Source organism: Syzygium oleosum, unplaced genomic scaffold (assembly GCF_021117445.2).
Source record: "Syzygium oleosum isolate NSW1041296 unplaced genomic scaffold, Sole_v2.1 Sole_v2.07, whole genome shotgun sequence".
In the NCBI taxonomy this organism is placed as follows: Eukaryota; Viridiplantae; Streptophyta; class Magnoliopsida; order Myrtales; family Myrtaceae; genus Syzygium; species Syzygium oleosum.
This window is the reverse complement of record NW_026607491.1, coordinates 4,154,279-4,173,649: the sequence shown is the minus strand read 5'-3', so window position 1 is coordinate 4,173,649 and position 19,371 is coordinate 4,154,279. Positions and strand designations below refer to the sequence as shown.

The following is a 19,371-nucleotide window of genomic DNA, read 5'->3' as shown; positions in this document are numbered from 1 at the left end:
GTCCATGTTGACATGGGAAAAGGGCTCATAGGTTTTTGCATAGAGATATTATGTTGTTGGGTTTGGTATGGTGTGCAGAGTAAGTGTGCTTAATATGTGTGAAAACTTGCCAAAGACTGATAAAGCATCGAGAACTGTGTACCAAAAGACTTGAGAATGTGAGAAAGTTCTTTTCTTGTGATCGAATTTTGTGGGTTCAATTTTAATCTAGGATTAAAAAACACTTATAGTGAGTGTGATCGAATGATTGGGATCTCATTTTGGCCGAGTATAGTGAAACCATATCATCGATCTCTTTTTGTGGAGTAGGCATACCGACAAACCACATAAATGCGTTGTATTCAAGTTTTATTTATACAGTTTATTCTTTACTCGAATGGTTTCACATGTTTGCGCTTTCGCATTAGTAGTAACAAAAGTGATTAATTCTTGACTAGCCAAAAGTAGGCATAACGGGGAAGTAGGGCCAAGGAATTAGGGCAATGCTTCCCCAGATCCACCCATTTTGCACTTTAGGCCGATTTAGCTTGTACCCAATCAGCCGCCGATCCCACGATTGTCTCCACTAAGCCATAACCTAGCCACTTAGTTGGATCTAGAAATAAAAGCTACAGATCATTTTTCTCAATCCTATTGTAGGACAAACTATTTGTAATGATTGTGCACAAAAAACAAAAGTCTAATTAAATTTCTTATAGAGATAATTACACAAAAGGTTCATGAACTTTGATTTAATGTGCAATATCGTCCATAAACTTTTAATTTGTTGAATGTGGTCCCTGAATTTTTTGTAAATGTTTGATTTAGTCCCTAGAATAGATTAAAATATCCAATATTATTCTTCCATTAATTCAAGTTAACGAAATTGACTAATTTGGCTTCCAAGCCGGTAAGTTTGAACGGTGGATAAAAAAATAATTCGTTACACATGGATTATCCTCTTAAGATATTCAACACAACTGGATTAAAGTTTAAAGATCACATAGAACAATCAAAGGTTCATGAATGACATTGCACATTAATTTAAAGTTCATGGATCATTCATGTCATTTTTCCTTCCCTAAATGTATGACTCTCGTGAGGAGGGCTGAGCTACTCCTACAATCGAAACTTGCACTAAGTTTTGTCAGACATGGAAAAAAGAAATATGCCGAGAAATTTCCTTTCACAGGACCATCAAGGATAACTTGGTTAAGGGGAAAACGCTGCTAAAAAAAAGAATGAGAACGAAAGGGTTCATCATTCGAAATGCTTAAAAGCCCCAATCAAATCTCGAGTTCGCTGTAGGTGGAACTCAAAGTATCGGAAATCCAACGCAACTCCCACACGGAATACCCAGGTGGTTCGGCACGTGTCATTAATTCCTCTTTTGTGCACTCATCTCATTGTTAAACACAGATCGGGAGCACCAAATTAAAAGGGATAAACAGGAACAAGAAGAATGGCTGACATTTCCTTGTAAACAGAACAGAAAAAGAGAGAGAAAGAGAGAGAAGGGGGGGTAAAAGGGAGGACTCGGACTTCGATAGCGCATCGGCATGGGGGTTTGACATCAGCGGTCGAAGGAGGAGGGCTCCAACTTGGGGGACTTTGGCAGTGCATTCCCCACGTAGCATTAAAAAGGGAAGAATCTCAGTCCTTCCCCTTCTCCTCTCCTGACCTGTGAAGAAGTCCCAGACCCTCAGCCAGGTCTGATTGCTTATCTCAGAAGTTGCTGACAACTCCCTCCCACCTTTCACTGTACACACGAGTGAATTCATAAAGACAAACCCTAGCCCACTTCTCTTCTCTTTTCTTTTCTTTTCCTTCTTCTCCTCTTCTGGATTAATATCGAAATTTTTTCCTCAAAAAAGTATAAACATGTTCTCGAAGTGTGCGCGATGTTTCCCTTTCCCCGCAGGAGGTGATCATAACATGAAGACACGGAATTAGAGCTGATCGCTGAACAGTGAACAGGCCAGGATCGGGTGGAGTCGATTCTTGGGATGAAACCCTAAGTCAATTTGATCTTTAGCCTATCATCGAACGGGAGGTGAATTAATAATCCAAATTTTTCTCGAAAAACTATACATATGTTCTCGAAGTACGTGTGATGTTTCCTTTTCCAACAGGAGGTGTGATCATAGCACGAAGAAAAAAGTTTAGAGCGCATTATCGAACAAGTCGGATCGGGCCGAGTCAGTTCTTGTGTTGAATGTAACTTATTCGGTCTTCGTCCATCGTCGAAAAAGTATTAATTGATTTGCGGGCCTAGTCAAGTTAACGACCCTTTAACAAGCCCATCCAAATTTAAAAATTTTAATTGTTCTTTTCTGTAACATGCGCTGCGACTATTGTATAAAATACTTTTTAATCGCACTTTAAACCTCATGAGCTTGCAATAATCATGCTGCCTAGTTTTTGTAGATTTACAAACCTACAATTTTGTTGGGTTTTGGGCTCATTCATTCCATCTCACACAACCTCCTCCCTGTTAATAAAAATATAATAATGAAACATCTTTTACCTCTAGTTTTAATGTCCATTCTCTACCAAAAAGACCTGAGCATGGGTATGAGGATCCAATTCCATTCCCTTACAAGCATTCTCATTAATTAAATAAGCCCCTAGTTTTTTCGAAATTTCAAGGTATTAAAACTCTATGGTAATTACTTTGACTTACTTTCGTAAAGGCCACTCGACTTTCAAATTTCGATATACATAACTTTACGTCCATTCTTTCAAAAAGATCAGTCAAGTGACTAGCCAATTAAAATCGTGCCTGAATTTTTACATGTGTACCCTTCAAGCGAGCGTGCTAGTCTCCGCTTATCATTCTCCGAACTTTATGTCCAATCAATTATTCAAATAAAACTAACGATGAGTATGCTTCTCAGGCGATGGCACATCAATATACCACTAAGCAAAATCGTCCCATCTCTTACAGAGACTTAAGAGGGAACCTTTTCTCGTTTGAATCAGAACACAATGCACTGCCCTCCTTCCATCCCGATCAATGAACACGAAGAGCATCATGTCAAAACTCCTGTGATGCAGCAGCACTAGAGAGCACATGCACTCGATCCGCCCGACAGGGGCTCGTGGAAATGGAGATGGAGATCCCTATGCCCATGAAGGGAAGGTAGGGTTTGTCTTGCCCAAAAGGGAATGCGGGGCCCTACGCTCACAGCTGTATATCATATCATCATAATCTCTTCGTACGAGCGGGGCCAGATCGGAAGTCGACGGCACTTGATGGATGGTTGGTAGAGAGAGAGAAAGAGAGAGAGGGCGATGGCGATAGTGATGGCGATGGCCAGATGATGATGATGATAATGAATGATGATTCTGAGAGGGAAAATTTTCAATAAAAGAGGTGGCACTTTTGCTCGTCATCATTAGATAATCTTGGTGTTGCCCAAAAGAAAAGATCAAAAGGAGAGATGATGGGGGGCGTTTTGATGTGTCACCCACCTGAAATTTTGATTCGAAAGATGGGATTGGACAAGTCATTTTATCGGACGGTGTCTGTTGCTTCGAGTTCTGTTCAGTCTCTGTAGCTTGAAGTTGCCGACAGTTAAGGTCCAAGGAAGCCATGGAGAAAACCTGGGACAACATCTGCCTTAGGAACAAATTCTGGGCGGAGGTGGTGGTGGGGCGACGGCTGACGGCGGAAGGTAGTGGTAGGATTTAGAAATTATGGAGCTTAGGAATAAGACTTACGCCATGGCAATCGGGTCTCTTTCTTTGTAGGATTTTACCTTTGTGTGTGAAGTAGCGGCTTCATAAATAGAGATTGCCAAATGAACTATGTAAAAACCAAGAAAAGTTACTAATATTATAGAAAAGTACCAAAACTATGTCTCAATTTTTACTCCATATCAAAATGAATACCTCTATTTCTCGAAAATATAATTACATACCTCAACCCAGCTAAAATAACTTGATTACCCTTCCTTGTGTAAAGATCTCAAAACCTACCCTTCCTTGTGTAAAGATCTCAAAACCCTAGTCTCACATCACCGATTCTGTGACGCCTCATAATGTTATGTGAGACACGAGATCTTTCAATGAATTTTTTTTATTTTTCTTTTAGACACGCAGAAGCATAATAAAATAATCACATCATACGAGAAAGGAAATTGACAAGTTTTAAGTAATTTGCATATGCATATTTCCTTTAATATTACTCTGACAAGTATTAATACAAGCATAAAAAAAAGACGATTACAACGCATTAATCCAGGGAAAACGGTTGGGTCGACAGTAAATACTGCATCTCTACTCCCACACCAAAAACTTGCCTATACAAAAGTTAAACACTATCCTATGGATCAACAACCTCGACCATCGACATATTGTCGACAACAACGAAGCCAGGAGGACCGTTGAACCCTCTCAAAGATCCCACTGTCTAACCATTAACATTAGTGTACCCAGCGATGAGACGATGGGAAGAAACTCAGGTAGTCCTACATTAATCTAGACGGTGAAACTATACTTAACATACAATATCTCAAACCCCGGCACAAATATATCTTGGTATTTCCATTCTACACAAGTACTCCAAAACATAGAACGGGTGGTGGATCCATCCTACAAATTTGGGAAAATAAAGAATGAGCCAAAGCTCAGTGAATGAAATCTCTAAATTTAAGATAAGAGATCATCTTATCACTCAACCCGGTATCAATAAAATAACATAAATTCAATGTAAGTACAAAATGATTACGTATGGCAATTAAAGGGGTAAATGCACTATATTCTCTATCATGATATGCCAATGAAAACCACTAAACATTGATGCATAACAACATTTATTCCAACGCAAGCAAATGACTCGACTTAATGCATGTGATGCACAACTATCCCACAGTAGTTCATCGATGTGCACGTGTGAATATATATATATATATATTTATTTATTTATTTATTTATTTATTAGTTTATTTATATATGCACATCTATATACATATATCATACTTGTTACTGGCAAATCATCTCGACTAACAAGGCATCCTGAATACTCTCGGGGCATCCTAACTCACGGGGCATCCCTACACACAAGACATCTAAACTTCAAGGCATCCCGAATACTCTCGGGGCATTCAAACTCATGGAACATCTCGACATACGAGGCATCCTGGCACACAAAGCATGGTCACTACTAATATATGGGCAATGAAAAAATATAACATGATACTTTCCATGTATAATCATATAATAGCTATGCACATGATCACACTATAATCATATGATCTTCCTTGTATCAACAACGAAATCAATACCTATTTCTTAACTCTTTACATTCTCATTTTCAAGAATCGACATCCAGTACACAATATCTTCCTATGCAAATCGTTTTTGAAATAAAATTGTCATGCTATGTCAATAATCACATAAGCTAGTAATAATAATCACACGCTTATCGCATTTCATTTCTCACGTAACCGATAAGAATTTAATCAAAGGTCAATAAACTCATTTGAACATCAACAAGTTATAAAATCGATAACTCAAAGAATCGGCGACTTAAAAATCAACAAATTAGAGATCTGCAACGTAACAATACACAACTCAAAGAATCGGCAACTCAGAGAATTGGTAACTTAACAATCAACAACGTAATAAATCAGCCAACACTTAGCCAGTAAATCGGTAACTTAATAAAAATTACATAAATATCACTTTCAAGTTTAGTTCTAGTCATTACATCTAAAAAAATTGTCATTACATCTTACAGAAAAAATCAAATACCATCTAGGAACTCAATCAAATACATTGTAGGCATGTAACAAGCTAATCGATCCAATTCATATGAACACAAAGATTCCACATACCATCATTGAACCTTACCTACACTTGACAACAAACATCAAACAAAAATCAACAGCCCTCTAACAGCCAAGTCAAGAATACTAAGTAGATCAAACTAACATAATCCCTAGAGTTTTCAATTATCTTGAACAAAGATTTAGACAACTTAAAGTCTTAACTAGCCTCAAGCCAAATAAATAAGAACAAATCTTAACAACTCTCAATCTCTTTACAAAAATAGTTTAATAAAAGAGAATAAAGCCCACAAATTTACTTTGTAAACTCTTGAAAAATGGAATTTAAAACTTTAACAACACAAGTATAACACTTTTGCTCACACTCAAAATTTTGAAGAGTGAGATTGAAAAAGAAAGTTGAAGGACTGTGGCCAAGGAGAATATATCTGGAAGACTACATAAGAGTTGCAAAAGATCAGAACAATTAATTAAGGTTGAAAGTAATTGTGACAGTGGGTTAAAAACACAAAGTGGAGAATGAGAGAGGGGTGTTCAAGTTTAAAGAGTGACACATGGCTAAATTTGGATGATAGAATCAAAGATATATTGGTAAGTCACTAAGACATATTGTCTATCAATATATAAACTAGGGGTGATCAGTTCCCGGTCCCATCCAGGAATTGGAATGACCGATTTTTAGTTTCAGGGATTGTGGACCGAATCGGCTGGCCTTGGGACTGAGGACTGGATCGACCGATCCGGTCTAGTCTGATCCAATGGAACTTGTCACTTCACAATGTTTCCAGCAAGAAAAACTACAGATGTTAATTTAAGCTTCAGAAATTTTTTTTTTTTTGGTCCAACAGAAGATTTGTCAAGTTAGAACACCATTTTCATCCACAAGAATCCGGGACAAAAGATTTAAGGAAAAGAAAATTTTCAAACCAATGATCTACTTTAAGCATCCCCTAACTAAACCCAAATGACCAACACAATACACTAATCCATAGGCTTAGAAGGCGAGAGGGAAAGCTGCGTCGGTCCGATTCCCACCTTGGAACGGGGAACCAGACCAAGGCCCCCTGGAACTGCCCAGAACTGGCCGGTGCGGGCGGTTCCCAATTTGTTCGGTTCATCTTGTTCACCCCTAATATAAACAAGGAAATCAGTGTATGTTCTAAACACTGTTAACACTGAAAAATATTTTGAACTTACCAAAACATTCAGCAAAAGTTACCTATCGATTCACAAGTCAGTAAATTTTTAACTTGAAAATTATGCGATCCACACTACGGAGCATATCAATCTCCATCCACTATTACTAAAGGCGATATGTGATTCATCGCCACATTTCGGATCTTCCGCGTACTAAAACGTTAAGAGTCCAACTAGCATTTCCACTTGTGTCGTTTATCGTTTACATTTTCTACATATTATAAATTGATGTAGGAATTTCCGAATGTCACATACATACCCGTGCTCTCTCAACCGAGCTTTCCTACCACCCTCCCCTGTTGCTAGCCACCACCTCCGTGGTCTTGGGAAGCCTCGCCGGCACCACTTGTGAGGTCGTGACCCCATGGCAGACTTCATATCAAGGCACCCATGGGTGGCGGTGCCTCCATCTGCAAGATATAGAGACGATCGGAGAGGACAACGGAGCTACAGCCATGAAACTTAGTTTAGCCGGCTTCATGCTTTGTCAATTGGGATTTGGATGTGGGTGGGCGTAAGAACACGGGGAGGGTCCTTTGTGGAAGGTGAAATGGCACTAATCTTGTCAATAAATGCACAAATGCAATTTTTCCTGTAACTAAACGTTACGGGACGTACTTTGACTTTTTTCTTTACGTTATACCTAAAACTTTCAAAATATGCAAATATCAACACGTATATTTACACATAAGTTTTTCCATGATTTTTTTAAAATCTAAATAACATCTTTAATTTTTGTGGGAAAATAAAATGTTGCTAATTTAACTTTTATAAAAAAAACCCAAACTTATATATCTATCCGTGAGTGCTGCCCTCCTTCGTTGGCGTATGTGGTGGACCGTCCATTTTTTGCGACTGAGCATTAAGCAGCGAGTTGAATTGCAAGAATGATGGCAAGCGAGGGTCGTCTGATCCTTCCGCAACCCGTTGATTAAGTCGTATGCTGCATTTTTTGTGCATTTCTCTGAGCTCATTTGCAAAACGGTTTGAAGATATAATTTGGGCCTGCAAGGAATCGAACAAAAATAGATTGCGTCTTGAGTACCGGCGGGACCCCCATCATGTGCGAAAGTGTAATTTGAAATATGTTATGCACAACATGCAACTTGAGACGGGACATGTACTGATCGAATGTAACATGTACCGGACGAAACGAAAATCAAACACGTGACATGTAGCGAACGATATGCTGTAATGACGTGGCAAATTAAATACGACACGTAGCGAACAGTATGGAAACGTATATGAATGACACGTGAAATGACAATGCAACCGATACCGCGATCATTCCAACTCGTGCGGCACGCGCAAAGAAGGAAACGAATTAATCGGTCGAGGGCGGACGGCGCACCGCCGTGTAGCACCCTCCACGCCCCTCCGTTAGGGGCGGCGGAGGAGGGGGATGCTGTTTCTTCTTGAGCACCGTGAAAACTCCCGAAGCAAAACTGGGCCAAGGCCAGCTCGAATTTGACCGGACGCAGGCCCAATCCATTACAGTCCCGAGACCCAACGAAGGGGAAAACGATTTCAGAAGCAGCACCAGCAGCAGCAGCAGCAGCGGAAGAAGAGGAACGATGCTGGGTTTCGCTTGTGCGTCTCGCTTCCACCCTCCAATTCCACAAGTTCCGTCGCCTCCTCTCGCAACCGCCCGCCGCAATCTCGCCTTCCCATCTTCCCTTTTCAGAGCCCCAGTCTCCACCCACGAAAACCCATCAAGATTCGCCGTCTTCGCCGGCGACGGCGACGTTCGCAACCAAGAACCGGGGAGCGTGGAGCGGCGAGAGAACGGGCCCGATGGAGGAGCGGGGGGCGACGGCGGCGGCGACGGCGACGTGAAGAGCGAACGGCGGCGGCCGCCCGTGTTCAATCTGAGGCTGGGGGATCTGCTGGACCCGGACCCGGACAACATCCTGGCGGTGGGGCTGACGGGTCTGCTGGCGTGGGCGAGCGTGCAGGTGCTGTGGCAGCTCTGCTTCATCTCGGCCGCCATCCTGGTGGCCGCCCTCAAGTACTCCTTCATCGCCGCGCTGCTGCTTGTCATCCTCATCACCCTTCTGTGACCCGAGCGAGCGAGCGAGCAAAACTCAAGCGTCGTCCAAGGCAGAACTGTACATCATAAGTTCTCTTTGCTTGATCTCTTTGCTTGTGTTACGACAGGATCATTATGCAAATCTAGGTTTGGATGTTTGAGTCAATGGGGGGGGGTCAACGAAATTGGGCTGGCTTTTTGCCTTTGGATGACAGAGCGAAACTCTGTGCCATGGCTAACAGGTCTTCTTACCTCCACCGGTGATCAGAGATGCCTGTTTCGAATTGGCACTTGCCCGCAATCATTACGAGTGGTTTCGAAATCGAAATGGAAGTTCTTTTAACATCTCATTCGAAGGTCATGTAAGATATTCACAATGTCCACGGCAGAAATTCCATAGTCTTGCACGTAATTTCGAAGTACGAAATTTTATGGATCTTTACTCGAATCACAAGTTCGAGAGAAGATATCTTATTGCCGACCGATCTAAATCGAGATGCAGGGGGACGCATAGCACAGCACGCGGGTAGAGGTGTCAAAATGGGGCATGGACCCATTATTATTCGATTCACATTTTTAGGATGAGGATGTACATGGGTTGTTTGAACATTTAAAGGGCTGGGTTAAAATGGGTTTTAAAAAAAATTAAGTTCAATTGGATTATTGGGTCTTGATGGGTTTCTAGAGAACCATTTTTGGCCCATTGTAAATACCAAGCTTTCACACCCGAAATGAACATCACTAAAACATATAGCGCAAATCTCGTTGAGGAGATCTTATTTTGATGTCTTCCAATCCATTAAGAAACAAAGTAAAACAATTAGATATTGTATCTCTAATAATTACATTATGATCTGTAAGAAAATCCGCTGTAATAGTTGAATCTAAAAAAGACTGCTGCAAAAAAAAAAAATTCGCATAGAACTTAGTTTGATGGCTTCGGTTATTCTTTTTAACATTGATATTCCCAGAAATGGTCTCTTTAGCTAAATTAGATCCAATTTATAATACGAGGAGAATTAACAGAATATGAGTTCTAGTCTCTTGATTTGTTAAATTTTTTATTAATTCTTAAATGCTAATTCTTTTCATGTATAATTTTTTTTAATTGATTAGTGCTTTTTTCAGTATGTTATTTTTGCATATTCAATGGGGAAAGTTGCTGAGAATTGGAGCCCCGGTTAGGTCCGGATCAGGTCGGGTCATTAAAATTGTATTGCATAAGAATGGATCAACACGGTAAAATGGGTCAATTTGGGTCGGACCCATTTTCAACTACTCAAACCTAACCGAACCCATGTGTGGGCAATAGTGATATAACTTGTTCTATATGACACTTCACTTACTTTTTTTTTTCTACTAATCTCCCTGATAGAATATTTAAATGTTAAACCACGCATTCATTTAACAACTTAAGTTTTTAGAACAGTTGATATTGTTCTCCGAAATCTCTCATCCTATCAGGGCATGAGATCTTGAATTTGAATCTTTTCAAGTCCTTCGTTATATAAAGTCTTTTGTTGCACGGCATTACAATGACAAGGTCACTGTCAGGGGACAATAGACGCATTCAAATACCTATGATATGGATTGTTCTGTATGTCCCACACAAAGCTGGAGCAATGCATCAACCACTTCATCTAATTCTCCCTCTCCTTTCTTCCTAATACTGTCACTCATTTCTTTTGCCTTCTTCCTCACACTGTCTCCATCTTTCTCCACCACCACATCTTTGATCACCTTCTCTATCTCCAATCTCTCACGCTCTCCACTCCTATTTCTCTTCACCTCCAATCCGATACCAACCTCCTCGACCATCTGGGTGTTCAACGGCTGATTGAGTTGTATCGGCATTGAGATGATCGAGACCCTAGACTTCATGTTCTCCATGATGGAGCTCCATCCACAATGACTCACAAACCCACCAATGCTTGGATGTGCCAGAATCTTTCCTTGTGCTTGATGGGGTATATCCTAAATAAAATCAAAACAATCACACAGATAATAGAAAAATTGACACACAAATTTATCCAGGTTCACTCCAGAATAGGACTACGTCCTGCAAAAGGATTCCACTATGATATTTAGTTTTTCAACCACAGCCTTTCGTTACAATGATCTCTCATACGAGTACAATATATATAGGACTTAAAATGGGCTCAAAGCCCAAGCCTATCTGAATCTCTTTGATCCCACAACAAACGGTTCAGCAAACCCGTTGTTGTTTCGGGGGCGCTGCCCCCGTCTGCTCATCGGGGAGCAGAACCTCCTCCCGTTGTCCGGGCAGCGGGAGCCCCGACATTCCATGCGTAAAGGTCACATGTCGTCCATTCATACTTTGGTTTCCCTAAACTCACATGGGCTTGTTTGATATGAGAAACAAGGGTCCCCAAAGTATTTGCCAACTCCAACAGTGGTGCCCATCCATCTATCACCAATCCTCTATCTCTCACTCTTTCTAAGAACCCCTTAGGCAATGCCTCTTCAAGCTCAATGCTCTCTCCTACAGGAAACCTAATGACCCAAATGAAGTTGAGATTGCTAAGCTCCAATCCATGAGCAATCTCCTCTTTCGTTCTTAATGAGAAAATATTCAGAATCAAATGACACAAAAATAGTAGACGATTTCTCTCTCTTGTCAAGCCACTCAATGATGCTATTATCTCCATCTTCCATGTTGCTAGGGTCTTCCACAGGTGGACCAACAGTTACCACTTTTTTCCCCATGAGACTTGAGAGATAATCCATGCACTTCCCATCCAGCTCTCTAAAGGTCTTCAATAAGATCAAGTTGGAGGACCTCTCAACACTTTGTAGAACACTATCTTTGTCCTTCACGCGGGCCGCAGAATCATCTGCCACCTTAATGATTTTTGCCAATTTGTAATCATGAAGATAAATTGCTTCAAACGGGAACTTACTGCCGGTGTTCTTGACCATATGGAACATAAAAGATGGCATCCCCGCACCAACACTGAAGAAGACGACCGATGGCAAGCCATGAGATTTTGCCGCTTCCGCCGCCCACGGTTGAAGAAATTCATGGATGAGCAAATCAGGGACCAGGCTCTTGACGGGAAAATTGTCAAATCAGTCCTAAACCTATTGTACGGCGGCCAATTCAGTCCTAAACCTTTTAAGTTTGCCAATTAAGTCCTAAACCTTTTAAATTTTTGCCAATTGAGTCCTTCCGGCCAATTTTGGCCGGCCGGCGCTGACATGGCCGCTGGCCGGCGCCGACCGTCCGATCGACGCCGACGTGACAATTTTTAATTATTTTTTTCCAAATTTTTAATCTTTTTTTTCTTTTTTTTTCTGCTTTCTTCCCTCTAGCTGGTCCGGCGGCCGGCCAGAGGGTAGGGCCGACAAGGTCGACCTTGCCGGCCTCTGGCAAAGCTCGCCTCGCCGGCCCCTGGCTGGGCGAGGCGAGGTCGGCCGCGCCTCGCCGTCGCAACCCAGGCGACGGCGAGGCTCGACCTCGCGGTCGCCTAGGTCGCGACAACGAGGCTCGACCTCGCCACGCCGTCGCCTGGGTCACGACGGCGAGGCGAGGTCGGCCTCGCCTCGCCAGATCTGGGTGAGGCGAGGTCGGCCTCGCCTCGCCCAACCAGGGGCCGGCGAGGCTCGCCCTCGCCGGTGGCCGACGGGGCGAGCTTCGCTAGAGGCCGGCGAGGTCGACCTCGCCGGCCCTTCCCTCTGGCCGGCCGCCGGTCGCCGGACCGGCCAGAGGGAAGAAAGCAGAAAAAAAAAAGAAAAAAAAAGATTAAAAAATTGGAAAAAAATAATTAAAAATTGCCACGTCAGCGTCGACCGGACGGGCGGCGGCCACGTCAGCGCTGGCAAGCCAAAATTGGCCGGAAGGACTCAATTGGCAAGAATTTAAAAGGTTTAGGACTGAATTGGCAAACTTAAAAGGTTTAAGACTGAATTGGCCGCCGTACAATAGGTTTAGGACTGATTTGACAATTTTCCCGGCTCTTGACGATATCACAGAAGCCGGGGCTCGGCATGTCGGAAGCCACTTTCAGGGTGTTCATAAGTTGAGAAGGCAAGCCTTTGGCTGTGTGGTAATGCGGAGGAAGGTCAGGCAGAGATGGGAGGTGAAGCTCGACAAGTTCAATGGAGGATGAATTTTTCTCGGAAATCTTGGGTTTGATGGAGCTAAGGTTGACAGGAGCGGAACACAAGTAAATGTCGAAGTTTCTCGTGGAAAGCCTTTTTTCTAGCTCTAGAAATGGTGATATGTGGCCATGAGCAAGCCATGGCAACATCAGAACTTTGATGGGTCTCTGCATATTGTCCATCTTGATCTCAAGTCTCTCTCTTGTTTCTTCTCTCTTAGCTATCCATCTCTAATGAGTATATATAGCAATGGAGAGAAAACACAAGAAACCACATGATAGAGAATTTGAGTGATCTTGAGAAGCCAGCGCAGGGTGAAGAGGAGAAACCTTGAGCTGCGACATAGATTTAGAATGTGTGCCGTCGGCTTCAAGTTCTGCCCCTGTTATCTAGAAGGTGTGGTTATACGTTTTAAGGGAAAAGCCTAGTTGAAGTTGGACTCCAAATTTGCATTTTTGGATTTGTCATCATGGATGACGCATATATGACCGAGGCCACAGCTGTGTTTTTGGAAAAATGTTTTGGCAGAATAAACGAATTTCTGATACAAAAGAGTACTCGGACTCGATAAAATTTTACAGAGCGAAATTCATATTTAATAAGTCATGGCTGATTCAAAACTGGCACGACTTAGCAAGTTCTCATTAGCTTAAATATATATTTTCAACCTTCTAAAATATTTTGGTCGTCGTACAAATCATAACACGAAAATATGACGGAATTGGAATAATAGAGCTTCATTACCTATTGGTTCAGTAATAGTAAAACAGTATGCTAGGAGAAGCGCAATAAAATTCTTATACTAACGAAAGAAAGAAATTTAACAAGGAGCTTAAAATATTCTGAACTATTGATGAGATTACCAATGGATTAAGACAAGTGAAACTGCTACGGGACCAACTTAGGAGAGAAACAATACAATGTGACCTCATGCGTCACCAACTTCAATTAGCTTTGTGATAGTTCATGAACCCCGTTTGGTTCAGCTTTGAGAATGGGCTTTCGACCTCGCAAGCGCCTTCCCAAAATGCTGAACCATTTGGTTCAGCATTCGGCCTAGCATTGGCCAAATGCTAGCATTTGTGGAATGCTGAACCCAAATTTTTTGTCTCCAAACTACCCTAACTTATTTTGGCTTATTTCGGTTTTGCCCCTCTTGGTACTGCTCATCTTCTTCGTGAGGTGGCCGGCGAGGGCGGCCGACACCGGATCGGACCAGCGAGAGGCCGGCAAGGTTGCACGACCCAGGCGACGGTCGCCTGGGTCGCGTAACCCTCACCGAGGGTCGCTTGGCCTCGAGCGACAACCGCCGCCGGCAGATCTAGCTCGCCGAGAGTTGCCCGACCTCGGGCGACAGCCGCCGATGCCAAATCTAGCTCGCCGACGGCCATAGGCCCTCGCCGGCGACCGTAGGCCTTCGCCGGCTCCGGCGAAGGGTAGGATAGGTTTTTTTTTTTTAATAAAAAAGATAATTCCCAAAGCCCTTTAGCAAAAAAAAAATTTACCAAACACTACTTGGGCCAAAGTAGCTTTACAAATGATTTTTTACCAAACGCCATTTGCATTTCCCCAAGAGACTTTAACCTAAAGTATTTGCATTCCCCCAAGTAGCATTTTAAAAGTTAAACCAAACGGGCCCGAATACTACGTTTGGTCGTCTTGTATTTCTAATTAAAATAGAATTAGTTATGATAAAGATATAAAATCCAAGAATTTTGTTATATTCTATCAACTGTTTGATGAATCACGGTAATAAAGTCAGATATTTTGATATCATATCCTATTTATTGTAAACGGCATATCAGTATAAATGAACCTTAAACTATACAAATGGAGATAGTAAGAATCTCTTATGATTCACTGCTAAAGAAATTATAAATGCACAAATGAAGATAATTTTCATCAATCAATCCAAGATTATTGTACGATCTAAATCTTAAACAGCAAATGAGCTCATGCAGCATTTTAGAGTCACGGGCTCGACTATGATAAGAAATGTAAATAGGCTACGGTAACATCAACAAGGTAGCTCAGTCAGCGAGTGTCAAATCTAGTAAGAGAAAGAAAACACAATCATTCACATTCACGATTCCGAAAAGTGTAGTGTTTCGACTCTCTCACCACTTTCATGAAATCTCAACGTGAACCACAGAGTTACGGAGGAGAAAGAGTTCCAACTCTCTTGATGCTTTCGCGAACTTCTAAAGTGAACCAAAGAGTTACGGAATAGAAGGAGCTTTGACTCTCTTGCCATTTTTGTGGAGTTTTTATATGAACCAAAAGACTCTAGGAGTTGTGTCATTTAAAATATGGGATCTTTTACTTCATTTTTATTTACTTATTTTTTTTATATTTTCCCTCTTTTTTATTTATTTTCTTTTTATTCTAATATACCTACAATATGTAGTAAATATAAATGCTGAATATATACACATATAAACATGATATATATAAAAATAATAATATAAATAATAAAAACGAAATTTGTTGTTATTTTTTTGTTATTTTGAATTTTTTTATATTAGATTCAAATATTATTTATATTTAATCATTATTCTAATTTATTAATCTAATCAATTTGTCATTCAAGAAAAATAGATTTTATATTATAGATATAAGAAATCGGCTTCACTTTTATCTCACCTCTTCATGTGATATTTTTATTTGAGTTATATTCCTTTTATATTCGACTTTATTCATTTTGGATAGGAACAAAATATAGGATTAGATAAAATTTTATCCTATCCTGACGCTACCAAACGTAGGACATTTCTTGGAGTTAAAGTATACACCAAACATTTCAAACTCACAAAAAGCATGTAACACGCTTGTGCATTTCATGTGAACCTCGCATCCGTTATGCCTTAGTTTGTCACTATCATAGAATTCACCAACCCCGATAGTAAGACGTATTTATCTAATAATAATATTATATCTATAAATGCCATAACGACCATCTAAGGAGACCATTCATGATCAAATTAGAAGCAATGACACTAGCATTTATTGAATGACATACATGCTACGTGTTTTTACTATGTTATAGCATTGTAAGAGGAATCTATACCTTCACTTCAAGAGATCGCCAAGGGAGAGCTCAGTCGGAGCCCGTCAACATATCCAGTTGGACCTATCTTCACTCTACATGACTCACACGAATATTTCAACAACACAATCTTCTTCTCGCATGTAAGTGTAGTGTTAGATATGCATCAATATATCTTAACTTATATCTCCATCAACACCCATCTCCAAACCGAACCATGAAGGCTACCTCCGGATATTCACCAAACACCGAAACAGATTTGGGGTGGAGCACAAATCAACTATCGATTCTAATACCTATTTGTTGGGAGTGCACAGAAGAAGTTGACATGTTCACTTAGCGAGATCTCCAAGAGGAGGCTCAAACCCAAACCCGTAAATATATCCAGCTAGATCCACATCTAGTCAAAAACTTAAGTCAATGAGTTATATGCTAACTATAATATATTAAATATTCCACATCACTTGTGGGACTTTTTCTAACATAATTCACACGTATTTCTCAATATTTAATGTCGCGGAAGATATTGCAATTAATGAATTGCCACTTCTAAGGTCGGCCATTGCATGATCTACAAATGTACACCCAGATGGATACATGCATGACAATTGTAAGGAGAGCTTGCTCGCGCAGGGCCACGTGTCATGCTTGTTAATGAAACGATGAATTCAAAAACCATATAAATAAGATCAACTAGAACTCCCTCAGTTTCTTGGGGGTGCCGTTGTTTCCGATTTTCCAATCTCTACCGCACCCTCCACCAATGTTTTCAGGTAACATCAGCAGATTCTTTGGTTCTTTATATGTCTAAAGAATTTTTATTTTACGTGCGCCGAAATATTTTGTTCAGATTTTGATCGACCATATAGAAAATCTTGCTTGTTTTGACATCTTGAATATTTTTTTTTATAGTAGTCTACTCATATCTCTTGTGCCAAACTCAACATTAGAATCTCATGTCAACTTCATCTCCGTCTTTTGGTCAGATCCGTAACTGACTCAATTTATGATGGCTCGTCTAGTTGAAGAAAAATTCAATTCGAAGGATTTCACCAAGAAACTTTAGGGATATCTTTCGGGAAAATAACCTGATCAGTCCTGAACTTATTGTACGCATACTCGTTCAGTCATAAACCGTTCAATTTTGCTAATATAGTTCTAAATCTTTACGCGAAATTTCAATGTAGTTATTTTGGCCATTTACCAGTGGAAATCGACGACGTGGCAGGCGGTGAGTCGACGCCTTCCACGTTAGTAATTTCTGGCGGCAACTGGTCGGAAAGATTACATCAGAATTTCGCGCAAAGATTTAGGACTATATTGGCAAAATTGAAAAGTTAAGGACTGAATTGACATTCGTACAATAGGTTTAAAACTGATTGAGTAATTATCCCGATTCTTTTCTTTTCCTTTATTGGCAATTCTTACTTGTGAAAGAATATATTTTTCAAGACTACCTTGCAAAAAAAAGTTTAAGGACTTTTAATCTTTTTCCAACATTAGGAAATATATTTTCCACAATGGCGTCAATATTTGACCGAGTTTATCTTAGGCTGGGACTATTATTTCCGCTTCCCACATGACTTAATCCACTTGACATTGACTAATAAGACCAAATTGCTGTTAATATCCAATTGAATTTGAAAGTGGTGAATAGTGATGACAAAATCGAAAACGATGGCACCCACAAAAAAACCGAAATGGTTAGGGTGGTTTAGGTATTCATCAATTTGGTAAGGACATAACACGCCATTCTAAACAGGCAAGCTCATCATGCAGAATTGTCATGTATACCCTTGTCAGTTTGCGCAATCGTAAAACTGCAAGGATCCATGGCCAATTCTGGCAATGACATACGCGATAACTATGCCGGATGAACTTGCCTGTTTAGAATCAAGTTTTATGTTGTTACCGAAAATGATGAATTGACAAGTTATATTTATACGAGCTCGAACTCTTTCAATCTCTTTTGGGGGTGGTCGCTGTTTTAGATTTTCCATCAATACTGCACCCCTCCGTCGACTTCCTCCATCGATTTCCAGGTAACAACAGCTCTTCTGTTCTTTGGCCAAAATACACATAAAATCACACTCTTTTTTTTCAGATGTCTCAAAATTCTCCATCTTATTCGTGATCATTGTTGTTGATGAGATCTCGTTCAAACTTAGGATATTCATCTCTATTTCATCTTATTTTATTCTCTTGTCATTTTGAATTTCGAAGTACCCTTTACGTGTCTTGCGCCGAAGGAGAATCTAATCCCATCTTCATCTTCGTCTTTGTTAGATCGTGAATGATCAGCTTCAGCTATGGAATCTGTGGATGGCTCGTCCAGTTGAAGAAGAATTCAATTCGAACGATTTCGGTAAGAGATTTCAGGAATTTCGTGATGGATCTCTTCTTTTATTTAGTGTTCTTTATCTTCTGAAAGAAAACGTTTTAGGGATAATTAGAAAAGAAAAGAAATTGTTTTGATCGCACATTGGTTTTTTATTTTTTGCTTTATCAAAGTCACATATGATTGACTAAGTGGTGTAGAGAACGAAATTTGTCTAGATCCAAAACACATGTTCAAATCGTTCCCATCATCGGAGTTTGATTCCCATCTTCTAGTTTCGGATATGAATTTTGACTCCCACGATCTGTAAAGAGGCGGAACAAACGATTGAAAGTGAGTTGAAAGTTAGAGAATGACAGATAAAAAAAAAAAATTATTTCCCATCATCGAATGTTTAACTAAATTATTGTAATGAAGTTGTAAATTGAAATTTAATGCAACGGAGGATATCGTAATTAATGAATTGCCAGCTTTTAGAGCCGGCCATTGCATGATTTACAAGTGTGGAAACTGACCAATACATGCACGACAGCTGTAGGGTGAGTCTGCTTGCGTGGAGCCACGTAACATGTTGTTAACGGAACAATGAATTAAAAAAGTCATATTACATCTTCATTTCCATCCCTTGGTTAGATCATAAGTGGCTTACTTTAAGGATGGAATCTATGGATGGCTCATCTAGTTGGAGAAGAATTCAATTCGACAGATTTAACTAAGGAACTTTAGGGATTTCTTTCTCTTCTCTTATTAGCAATTCTTAGTTCTGAAAAAAATAAAATCCTCCATGGCATTAAACTTCAATTGGGTAGTAATGGCAATTCGATCTTGTTAGTGAATATGTGGTGGATAAAGTCATGTAAGGAGTGGA

At 40.4% G+C, this 19,371-nt stretch overlaps 1 protein-coding gene and 1 pseudogene across 1 annotated transcript; one reads left to right on the top strand and one right to left on the bottom strand.

The window, feature by feature from the left end:
• Positions 1-8,494: 8,494 nt before the first annotated feature.
• On the top strand, positions 8,495-9,347 carry LOC115676144 (uncharacterized). Its single transcript, XM_030599030.2, has one exon. The coding sequence runs from the start codon at positions 8,543-8,545 to the stop codon at positions 9,026-9,028; it is 486 nt and encodes a 161-aa protein (XP_030454890.1). The 5' UTR covers positions 8,495-8,542; the 3' UTR covers positions 9,029-9,347.
• Positions 9,348-10,498: 1,151 nt separating this feature from the next.
• On the bottom strand, positions 10,499-13,472 carry LOC115673966 (UDP-glucosyltransferase 29-like; annotated as a pseudogene).
• Positions 13,473-19,371: the final 5,899 nt, after the last annotated feature.

Coding starts and splice junctions, on each gene's coding strand:
- LOC115676144 (XM_030599030.2), top strand. CDS start 8,543: ATGCTGGGTTTCGCTTGTGCGTCTCGCTTCCACCCTCCAATTCCACAA.